The sequence below is a fragment of the Podarcis bocagei genome (assembly GCF_964188305.1).
Source record: "Podarcis bocagei genome assembly, chromosome: 4".
Lineage (NCBI taxonomy): Eukaryota > Metazoa > Chordata > Lepidosauria > Squamata > Lacertidae > Podarcis > Podarcis bocagei.
This window is the reverse complement of record NC_138128.1, coordinates 79286613-79298680: the sequence shown is the minus strand read 5'-3', so window position 1 is coordinate 79298680 and position 12068 is coordinate 79286613. Positions and strand designations below refer to the sequence as shown.

At 41.3% G+C, this 12068-nt stretch overlaps 1 protein-coding gene across 5 annotated transcripts in view; it reads left to right on the top strand.

The window, feature by feature from the left end:
* Positions 1–10138, top strand: part of GRID1 (glutamate ionotropic receptor delta type subunit 1) — a 740600-nt gene extending 730462 nt beyond the window's left edge. For 4 of the 5 annotated variants that reach the window (XM_081190826.1, XM_081190825.1, XM_081190827.1 and 1 more), the window contains 2 exons: positions 6602–7601; positions 8003–10138. In XM_081190826.1, the coding sequence (XP_081046952.1) occupies positions 6602–7030 (429 nt within the window). In that variant the 3' untranslated portion in view covers positions 7031–7601; positions 8003–10138. Of the gene's footprint in view, positions 1–6601; positions 7602–8002 lie in introns of those variants that run through there. The other variant, XM_081190829.1, reaches the window with a different exon arrangement.
* Positions 10139–12068: the final 1930 nt, after the last annotated feature.

Below are 12068 nucleotides of genomic sequence, written 5' to 3'. Positions count from 1 at the left end.
CTACAGGGCCAATGAGCACACCCTAATGGATAGGGCACAGTTTTATTTATATTTGAATAACAGATTCAGAAGAAATGGGCAGGTCCCATCATAGGCCTCTATAGATGTACAACACTGATTTGAGATCTTCCCACATGATCCATCCATCTCATGTCATTCCAGTACTTATTTCAAATGTTATTATCCGTCCATGAGGAACTGGCAGCTACATTTCACCCATAACATGATTTGACCCACAGCAAGAAGACAGTAGGGATTAAATCATTCCATTGCTTCTGAAATTGAAGTGTTCGTGTAAACCAAAGGTCTACCCACCACATGCCACCTTTAATTCACTCTTCTCAGACCTTACACCTGAAAATGACAGACACATTGGCTAAAGAGACCCTTTTCATAGTCTCTCTCAGACCTGGTTCATATGTTCCAAGAAGTAGTGAAAGAATATATATCTAGAAATTCCTATATGTGTTTAGATTTCCATTGTTGCATAAAAATAAATCTACCACAACAGGGCGGAAATTGACATATTAGACAGTTAAAACATTTGAGCAGAAGCTTCCTAGCCAATAATATGCCAGCGTACAACAAATATTAACCCACCTGCCTAATAGCTATTTTGTTCACCCATAAAACTCTTTCCCCATTTTGGCTATTCCTCCTTTCTTAATTTTACTTTCTATCATCATTTCTTTCAAACTCAGACGTTTTGTCTTGCCACCTTAGCTTGGACTAACCTAGTTGCCTGTTCCAACTTTATTTACATTTACACTCTACTTTCCAACAAACTAATGGTTGTGGTTTGAGGATCACTACTACCCATCCAATTATTACCTTGTCAAGGTATACTTCTCCAAGCTATACTAATTTCTTCTCCAAGCTATACTAATTTACTCTGAAAATAGCTTGCCTTGCACTGGCTTCTGAAGCAGAGTATGTTAATGTTAATAACCTTCTTTGGATACTTACATTTTAAAACGTTTAGTCTCACAGTGGCTCTGGAAGAAGAAGGGGGCTAAAATCTAACCACTTGTGAACTGTTGGGTCTGCCATTAACATGGAGTAAATGATAGCATGGGCCTAGATGATATTTACAGTTAAATGCAAGAGCATCAATACAACTTGGCTCAGCTCCCTCTGGTCCCCACCCCCCATCAGTTCAAAGGCTGTTCTACCACCTTTTTGATATGGAGTGACAACTGTCTGGTTCCATCTTGATTCAAGCAGAGTCTATCCCTCTTGTCCAGGCCTGGCTTGTCTCAAAATATTCCCCAGTGCCTAACAAATCCAACCCCTCCTCCTGACACCAATGTCTGATTCACACATGGAGGCTACTCGGCTAAAGCTGTCTGGCTGTCTCTGCAAATGGAATTGGTAGCATTCATGATAAAGCTATCATGGAGGTCCTGACTTCCAACAGCCTGCCTAGCAACTTCAATTTTGCTTCCAGGACCCCACTGCTTAGATTTATATTTGTAGAATCATAGAATCATAGACTTGGAAGGGACCCCAATGGTCATTTGGTCTAACACCCTGCAGTTCAAGAATCACAGCTAAACCCCCCTGCCAAATGGCCATCTAGCCTCTGTTTAAAAACCTCAAATTAAAGAGAGCCCACTACCTTCTGAGACAGTCCATTCCACTCTCAACTGCCCACTACCATCAGAAAGTTCTTCCTAATGTTTTCTCAGAATATCTTTCCTTGTAATTTGAATCCATCGGTTCATGTCCTCTGGAGGAGCACAAAGAAAGCTTGCTCCATCTTCCATGTGACAGCCCTTCAGATATTTGCAGATGGTGATAATATCACCTCTTAGTATTCACTTGTCCACCCTAAGCTAAAAGTCTAATATATCAAATAGTTAAATAAATAAATAAATGGATGCTTACTACTACTACTACTACTAATAATAATAATTTATTTATACCCTGCCCATCTGGCTGGGTTTCCCCAGCCACTCTGGGCGGCTTCCAATCGAGTGTTAAAAACAATACAGCATTAAACATTAAAAACTTCCCTAAACAGGGCTGCCTTCAGATGTCTTTTAAAGATATGATAGCTGCTTATTTCCTTCACATCTGAAAGGAGGGCGTTCCACAGGGCGGGCGCCACTACCGAGAAGGCCCTCTGCCTGGTTCCCTGTAACCTCACTTCTCACAATGAGGGAACCACCAGAAGGCCCTCGGCACTGTATCTCAGTGTCCGAGCTGAATGATGGGGGTGGAGACGCTCCTTCAGGTATACAGGACTGAGGCCCTTTAGGGCTTTAAAGTTCAGCACCAACACTTTGAATTGTGCTCGGAAACGTACTGGGAGCCAGTGTAGGTTTTTCAAGACCAGTGTTATGTGGTCCCAGTGGCCACTCCCAGTCACCAGTCTGCCGTATTCTGGATTCATAGCAGTTTCCAGGTCACCTTCAAAGGTAGCCCCACACAGAGCGCATTACAGTAGTTCAAGTGGGAAATAATTAGAGCATGCACCACTATGGCAAGACAGTCCACAGGCATATACCGTCTCATCATTTGTCTGCTTAACTTGCCATGATTTGTCAGCTGGGGGGTCCCCCTGTAGTTTCTGGAACAGGTTTGGTCACTTCCTAACATAGAAGAGATCTGGAATATAGCTCCAGTCTGATTTAATAAATGCCAGTAATTGCCAAACTAAGCCTAGCAAAACTGCATTCTGAATGCAGTCAGCAAATTTTATGTAGCATTAAGTGATGTTTGACGAGGTCAGTTGACAGTGCTAAATTAATGTACACCACTGAGTCTTGTTTTCCACATGTATCTATGTTCAGTGATTACACCTTGCTAAGTATTGAAAACCTTGACTAATGAGGGTGTAAATTAATGTATATTAAAAGCCAACTGTTTATTCATCTATTTAGCTTAACGGTGCATAGCGGTTACTTTAAAATCACAACAAAATACATGTGTTACTCCCATTTCTTCCCTTTGGCAGGCGATAATAACTAAACCTCTGCCATTCAAATTCTGACAGAATGAATTGGAATTATGGCCTTGCAAATGGACTAGACAAATTGGAAAGTATTAACGGAGGGAGTGAATGCAGAATTATTAAAAAAATTATTCCCTTATGGGTTATATACATTATAAGTGTGGGGGTGCCTTTGGTCAGGTTTCAAGCAGCCACGTTCTTGGAAACATGACTGACATCCTCAATTTTTAAACTAGAAGTACAATTCTTCATGTCACATGGATTACCATCATACGAAGTGATTATATGCACACTGTGGTAAGATACCACTTGGCCAATAGTCATTTATGTTCACCTTCAATGTGAGATTTTTGGAACAAGACATTGGCTTGCTTCCAGTTGTGAAACTGCTTCTGCTTACGAAAGTCAGGATAGCCACCGCATATTACAGTCCTTGACATCATATCTCAGTCTGTTCCAGAGAGTCTCCCAACTTTCAGTTGCAGCTTTTGGGGATCAGAGAATTGTAGAGTTGGAAGGGACCCCCATGGTCATCTAGTCCAACCCCCTGCAGTGCAGGAATCCTGCCCACAGCCGTCCCTGGGTGGGCTTGAACCACCAACCTTCTGGTTAACAGCCAAACACACTGACCCATTGTGCCATGGGAGATGGGAGGCTTTGAGTGGATAGGGGGATCAGCCAAAACTAAGTTCCCCAGCTTTTTAAAGTGGGTGTACTAAGGCAAATAAATCATTTAATGCAATCCCTTGTTTTTCACTTCATATTAAATTCAAGACAGTGCCATTATAGTGAACGGTAGGTATATATGCTATACCACTGTTTTCATTTCCATCTATTTTTCTTTACTTTCCATATATTATGTAGATGCATTTCTGCATCACCTGTCTTAAAACAAATCTCTTTTACATTTAAAGCTAATGAAAATTGATATCTTCATTAGGGACTGTAAAACAAAACATTTTCTTGTGGCATTTGGAATATGATTTAACGGCATTATCATTTCTTACGCCTTCTGAGATGGAAAGTGCCAAGTTGTTATATTAAAGTTTTCATCTCTTTTAGCTAGTGTGCCTATGCTCCTCTTTTAAAGTCACTACAAATAAACTACAAGTGGGCACTTTACAGATGAAACTCACTACCCTCTATACTGTACACCATTTCCTCTGATTGATTGAATCCAGGTAGTGGACAGTTAGACAAATGCACTGGCATCATCTTTTTCTGCCTTTTCCTTTTTAAAAGAGGAGATGGGACAAAACATCTTCAGATTTCATATAGCACACCCAAATTATAAGGGGGCCACTTCAGATATCTGGCAATCCTCTTTTATTTATAGTTTTTATTTGGATAAACAACAAGGATGTAAGTACAGAGTTACAGAGAAGAAACCAACATGAGTACCTCATACAGGTCAATCCTGGTGCAGTGAAGTCACCTAACTGACCAGGAAAAAAGGGGTCAATCAATGCTAGATTTCTGCCACTCCCTACCCATAAAATCCCAATATGGTTGCCATAATTCTTTGAGTAATGCCAGTTTTTCTGATTAAATATTAGTGGCAAAATTTCCCCCTCCAACTGGCCATGTTGCCTTGAAATACAAATGACATATTCTAGTTTCTATTCAATTAGCTGTTTAGAAAAAGACTTCCTAGCATAGATGTCAATGTTGGTGTTTCTCACAACTCTTGTTTGTTGTAGATAAACGTAATTGGCTCACGGCTCAAAATACATTTGATGTACTGTCAAGGGAAGAATCTTTTTGAAAGATGCACACAGTTATTCATTAAGGAAGCTGGCTTTGCAGGCCATATCTGTTGATAAGTTTCTCTTATTTACCTGCAACTGCTTCAAGCTTGGATGACGCTAAAGGGGTAGCATGATTTTCACTACTCTATCCTTCTTTACTCCCGTAATGTCTCTGGGCACAGAGATGGTTCATAGCACAATTGCTTCTTGTGCCACTACTGACTTTCCACGGGGCCAGAAAGACTTCATATTGGGAGTACCCAGATCATTATCTTGTCCCATGTTGTTTCCTATCTACAGACATTAATGGGCTGGGACAATGGGAAACTCTGTGGTGGGCCATGAAAACATTATATTGTACATAGTTGAAGCTATTAATGTTAGTGCAACTATTTGCCCTCTAGCTTCCTGAACATTTGTTAATCAGCTGAGCAATATCTGACAGGAAGAAATGTCCCTCCAGCTTGCACTGGCTCTGCTAAGTTGTGGGTGAACATATCAGACGACACAGTGATTCTTCAAACAGCTCTTGTTTATTCACAGGCCAGAACAGAACTGAACTGAAGGGTTCAGCCAGCCTGCTTATATAGAACTCCACTAGAATGCAACAGTAACCATTTTCTGTAACTATCCAATCACTGAATGTCACTTTCAATCCCTTATTTGCATATGTGGACCTGAGTGAAAACTATCTACAGTATCCCCCTGCTGGCCCAGGGTGAGAACTTCAGTACATAACAGGCTCTTGGCTTGTATGACTTTCATATAAAGCAGGGTGATTTGGATAGTGCATGGGGCAAGTGCCTGGGTATCTGGTGAGGGTTGCGGCATACACTATTACTTGTATTCACAGTAGGCTTTATTACTTTTTCTGATGCTGAATTTATAGTCATAATCCATATCCAAACATTTAACAAATGTTTGTGCTGCTCCTCTCCTTCGCCATCTCCAATACCCAGTGTTTTCTTTCTGTATCAACTTCTGAGACTTTTGTCCACGACAGGCCATGTCTTGCATAGGTTACAGTTAAGTTTATATTTGCTTGTCTTCTGTCAAGCTGATGGCTAAATTATTTGCCCCACCACTACGATCTTGGCATCTATCCCTTTACATTCCCAGGGCCACTTCATGCACGATATTTCACATAAACAATGGAGGAACCCAGTGTACATTATCATGAGTGAAAGAGCATTATCTGTTGCTGTGTACATCAAGAATCTGTTGTGTGCGCTGAGAATCCACTGCCAATTGTGGTTCCTCAGTGTGGGTATGTGAAATAAATCAGGCTTGTGATGGTGCGTAACAATATAATCAAAGGGCATTGAGTTGGTCTTAAGAGTCCACACCATGAAATATCAGAGACATTTGCTTTTGTTTTAGCCATGCAAGGATCAAATGACCTAAAGGCAAAAGGATTTCTGCCTGTAATATTATGGAAATCAACAGTTAGGGTGATAAAGTGATCTGCCATCTGTCAAGGCTTGGACCACCATGTTTAGATCAATCCACACAACCTGTGACTCATCAAGCACACCCAAACCACTGGTCATATACTATCAGGTGTTTGACAACCACCAACCTTTCTAATTCCACTGTCAGAAAACAACAAGAAGAGGTTTATTAAATAGCTAGTGGCCCACCATACATGGCTGGTGAGTTAACTGGGTAGGTCACAAGTTATGGAAGGCTGATCTAAATCAGCAAAGATAGTCAAAGGAGTCTCCATAATAGCAGCCTAGACCCAGAGGCCACAAAGACATACACATTTAGGCTTTACTGTGGGGAGAAGGACAAATTACATGGGAACTAGAAAAACTTGTCACCACTTTCTCTTTGGATGGGAATAGAGCCTCCCCAATACTTCAGGATTAATAAACTTTTCTCTCTTCTCTCATAGGATAAAGAAGTGAATCTGGAACAGGTCCACAGACGTATGAACAGTTTAATCGATGAAGATTTAGCTCACAAGCAACTCTCCCCAGCATCCATCGAAATCTCAGCCTTGGAGATTGGGGGCATGCCACCCAGTCAGACCCTAGAGCCTGTCCGTGAATACCAGAACACACAACTTTCTGTCACCTCCTTTTTACCAGAACAGACAACTCATGGTGCCAGCAGGACACTCACAGGTGCCTCTGGTAGCAACCTGCCGCTGCCTCTGAGCAGCTCAGCTACCATGCCCTCTATACAGTGTAAACACAGATCACCAAACGGAGGACTATTTCGTCAGAGCCCTGTGAAAACCCCCATCCCAATGTCCTTTCAGTCTGTGCCAGGGGGAGTCATTCCAGAAGCCATGGAGTCGTCCCATGGAACATCCATATAATGAAATTGACCAGCAAAGATTTTTAATACAATTAAAAAGAACTCTTACATTTTTCTTGTACATATCTGTAAATAATGAAAGAATGAAGTGGGTAAAAAGTGTATTTTGAATATTCCCAATTTTCAAAGTCAGTAAAAAACAAACAAAAGAAAAAAAGAAAAAAAGAAAAGTGTATGAATGACTTTGTAAATTTTGTTCTCTATGAATAAAAAAAAAGGCAAACTACTTGTGACCATTCTCAAGTGCCAAAGAAGACCTGTTAATGGGACTGAGGGCAGTAAAATATTTCTCCAGATTTTAACTGGTACTCACTTTTTTTGGTTCGTGTTCTAATTTCCTACTTTTAAAGCAGAGAAAGCTATTTCTTGCTGGAAACCCAGTCCTGCCATTCTGTTCATTTATTTTGCCCCAGATTCTGCTGTTTTATTAAAAAACACAGTCCTCCTAGGAAATTTAATGGTGCAGACACATGCAACAACACCTAAAATGCCACTAAAATTGTGCAGACAATAAATTAAGGACTCCTTTCTCATGACAAGAATGAAATGGTCATTCTTTATTGCATTGTGTTGTATGTGCAGCTTCTGCAAAAATATGTGATATATATATATATATATATATATATATATATATATATATATCTCACATATATATATCACACACACACACACACACACACACACACACATATATATATATATATATATATATATATATATATATATATATATATATATATATATATATATATATATATATGCAAGGCCCTATCCAACTTTGCATTTGAACAAAGGCAGGATAGTAGGTAGGATAGTATGTGGATCCAGTTTGAAGAGCAGCATTTGCACCTATAGGAATTTGGCAGAGGGGAACAAAATCCAGAACCCTAATGTGCCTCCTGATGGGAAACATCCCCAGCTTTTGTATTTAGGCCCTATCTCTACAGCCCCTGCAGCTGCACTGGAGATGGAGTAGAATGGCAACCACAATCACCTGTTTGTGTGCAGGCTTCCCAATGCAGGTAGATGTCCGCGAAAGTCTGTTGGGTCAGATTGACACATGCATGTGTTCTACAGTTTTGCAGATTCATTGCCAGCCATTGCTTAGCAGTTTGGCTCTTTTGTATGCTTGTTCCTTTGTTGCACATTGGGTGGAGCTATGACTTGATAGAGCCTTATCTGTTGCGATCATGCTTCAGTGGCCAATTAGAATCTGGTGGTGTTTTTGTTTCTGTTATGTTTTGGGGGACCACTGTCTAATAGGAACAACATTCTCTGTTAACAGCCTCGTTCTGAATGACATGGCTAATCTGGTAATTAGGAATTGCAGCTTCTGTTTTGTTTTCCATTTTCCTCTGTGGTTTAGACTAGGCATGGCATTCAACCAGGCAGTCCTGTGTCAGGTTATCCCTTTCTTCCTCTAACATTCAGGTAGGCTTGCCTTTGTTGTAATACCATCATGCTGCATGTTTCTCTGCCCCATCTCACAAACTCAGGCAGTTGTTTTGGGTCATCACCTTCAATGAAGGTTGCCGTATCTTGAACAAAAAAAAGGACAGCCTGAGTCAGGGAAAGAGGCACAAGGGGTCTCCACCATGCCTGTTTCCCTGGCTGGGGCTAGCAAGCCCTAGCCCAGGCATCCCCAAACTCGGCCCTCCAGATGTTTTGGGACTACAGCTCCCATCATCCCTAGCTAACAGGACCACAGGTCAGGGATGATGGGAGTTGTAGTCCCAAAACATCTGGAGGGCCAAGTTTGGGGGTGCCTGTCCTAGCCCAACCTACCTGAGCCTGAGCCCAAGTCCGAGCCCAAAAAAACCCTCCAAAACCCGGACATTTCCTTTAAAATCTGCCTGGATGGGCATGTTGGTCCCCCAAAAGAGCACATGTGTGGGTTTTCCTGGCTGTATGGCAACCCTACCTTCAATTCTACCATGTGTTGTTTCATTGAATATTGTAACCTTGCCATTAATCCAGAGCTCTCTGGTTTGCACATGGAGCAACAGGATGAGAAGACTTCCTGAGCCCCTTCAGTTGTACTGCACACTTCCATTATTTCCGCTTCAGTACACAAATGGAGAATCATGTAATAGCTCTTCCTAGACAGCACTTCAGACTACAGATAGGGGATTTGTATGACTGAGTGCTCCTCCAGCTTGAAAAGGAGAAGAAGAAAGAAACCATTTCAAAGAGAAAACCAGGGACAAGAGACCTGATCTAGCCTCTCTCTTGATGTACTAATTTTCTGTGCAGACAGCTTTCCCCCCTTAGGGTAAACATTCAAACATGTTCCACTACACACATCTGTAGTCTGGAACAAGGTATCTATCTAGACTTACTGGCTCTTGCATCGTAAAGATTTGCACCAGATTATCTGTCTCTAATTCTGCTGGTCTGGTCTCCCAAGAACCCAATGCATACAACCAAGAACTTCGGTATATGCACTAGTGTCCAACTTTAGCTCCTTGTCCTGAATCAGAGGTTGCTCTGGAAAAGCCCCTAACTTTCAAGGGTGGCTGTTTGGGTGGACTCAAGGTGCTCCAGAATGGAATCAGAGAATGCCCCAAAGCCCCAGAATGTGGGCGGAAGCTTCAATCATGTGTCTTCGGATCCCACCTATGGTTTCTAATGACCCACTAAAGTTGTTACGCCTTTAGCCTATGTATTAGCAGTTGCAGAAGTTATGATTACTTTTGGTGGGGAAATTATCAGCAAAATTGAATATGGATTTTAAAAACCCCTACCATCCTTTTCATCTCAAATGTACACATTGAGTTGGTTGGCTCGTGTTATTTTGCCCTCTTTCCATTTGCAGCTCGGCAAGCATCAGATCTGAGGATTTGAATAACACAGAAATTGCTCTTACTCAATTTGTTCTTTTCATAAACAGCCAGATCTGGTTCCTAGCAGAGCACCACTAGGTGGAAAATGCAGGCGAACTTGGTATGGTGCAACAAAATCACTATCTGTGTTAATGGAGGGTGTGGGGGGAAAAACATGTGACTGATCAAAAGCAGATATGCCTATTAGATCCCTTAAAATAATTAGTCAGCATAAGAGTCTTGAGTTGTACTTTTGGATAAATAAAGGTTTCATTGGTTGCCTCTTATATTGCCTTGCATAGTTCCTTGAAGAAACATATACCAGGGGGTGGAGGGAGGACTACAAAATCATTGCTTTTTCAGCAATTTCCCAAGACAATAAGTCACTCTTAGAAATTTCAATGCCTTCAGTCTTTTTTTTTCTGTCACCACTCCCTGGTTGATTCACATCTGCATGAGACACGTCACCAAATGCCAAACTCTGCAGCCCCAGCATAGCTGCCTGACACCTATATATCTGCCACTGTTTCTAGCTCATTCACATTATATGCCTTTCCACTGCTCTACAATTAACTTTCCATTAGGCAGCCTTAGTGTACAGGGCCAGCTTGCCTATACAATTAGATCTAAACATCACTGTCTTTTACCCAGCATTTGACAATAGATCAGGAGAGTGCGTCTGACTTATGATGACCAGGACTGCTGAATGAAGAACTAGATCTCCTCAGACTGTTGGTTCGTTGAGCCCAGTATTGTCCTCTGTCCCAGAATCTCATACTTTTCAGATCAAAAAACAGGATGTGCTCCAGGGGGAGTCACATGACTTGCACCATGATTTCATGCTTTTTTCAGGGCAAGATGGCAGCATTGATTATGTGACTCACCATGGAGCATGTGAGATCGTGGCACCCTAAATGGCCGTTGCAATCTCACACCAAAAAATGAGATGTTTCCATTTTTTCCCTGTGACACTTGGTATGTATGGAATCTCTGCCAGGTACCTGAAAGTCTTTAAATGTATATGCTATTTGCATGTTGCTCCGGGACCTTATTATATGTGAAGTGTGAGTTTGGCCAATGAGCTACAAAGTCTCCCTTGCAATGAGTGGGAAGCTGGGGCAATTGGTGCAAGTTAACTTAATTGAAAAACTTTTTTAAAAAAATCATGAATTTGCTTCACAATCTGCAGTTTATTGTTTTAAAATAAAGAATGCTGGCATGCATTCAGCATTTTAGTTATAGGTCATGTAGGATCTTCAGATACCAAATGGCATTGGCTTCATGGAAAGCCGCCTCAGATGAACAAAGAAATATAGATCCTGTTTCCAGATATTATAATCTGAAGCAAGGCATTCAAAACACTTAAAAGCCCTAAACGGCCTCAGTCCTGTATACCTGAAGGAGCGTCTCCACCCCCATCGTTCTGCCCAGACACTGAGATCCAGTGCCAAGGGCTTTCTGGCGGTTCCCTCCCTGAGAGAAGTGAAGCTACAGGAAACCAGGCAGAGGGCCTTCTTGGTAGTGGCACCCGTCCTGTAGAACGCCATCACACCAGATGCCAAGGAAATAAATAACTATAACTTTTAGAAGACATCTGAAGGCAATCCTGCTTAGGCAAGTTTTTAATGTTTGGTGTTTTTAATATTCTGTTGGGAGCCGCCCAGAGTGGCTGGGGAAACCCAGCCAGATAGGCAGGGTATAAATAATTACTACTACTACTAGATTTACCTAGGGGGGAAGTGGAAATGTAGAATAAAAATAAATTCTGATTTTATTTTTTGGAAAATACAGAAATATTCTCACCTCTATTTATTTATTTGCTTTGTTTTTTAATTGGCCTTGTGCTACTTGGTACAGATTTGGTTTTCTTTGTTGCCCCATTGCAGTTCTCCAAAAATCATTAAACGCCTCAACAGATGGTTGTGTCAACCCTGGAGACAGTGAAACAAAAGATGGATTTAGATGAGCGTTGGAAAAAAAGCTACGGGGTGATGTTCTTCAGTCACCCCATTGCAATATTCATATATAGTATTTAATTGTTCCAAATGATTCTACAGAAGCTCAGATAATCTGCTTTGTTTGAGAATGTGTTCAAAAATTGCTTGCTGTAAGATGTTTCCTGGCCTTATGTGAATACTAGTGTGTCCTTCAGGGAAAGAATGGAAGAACAGGACCACGTGTGATATTACTGAGGAGCTTCAGACTGGACACGAGGAA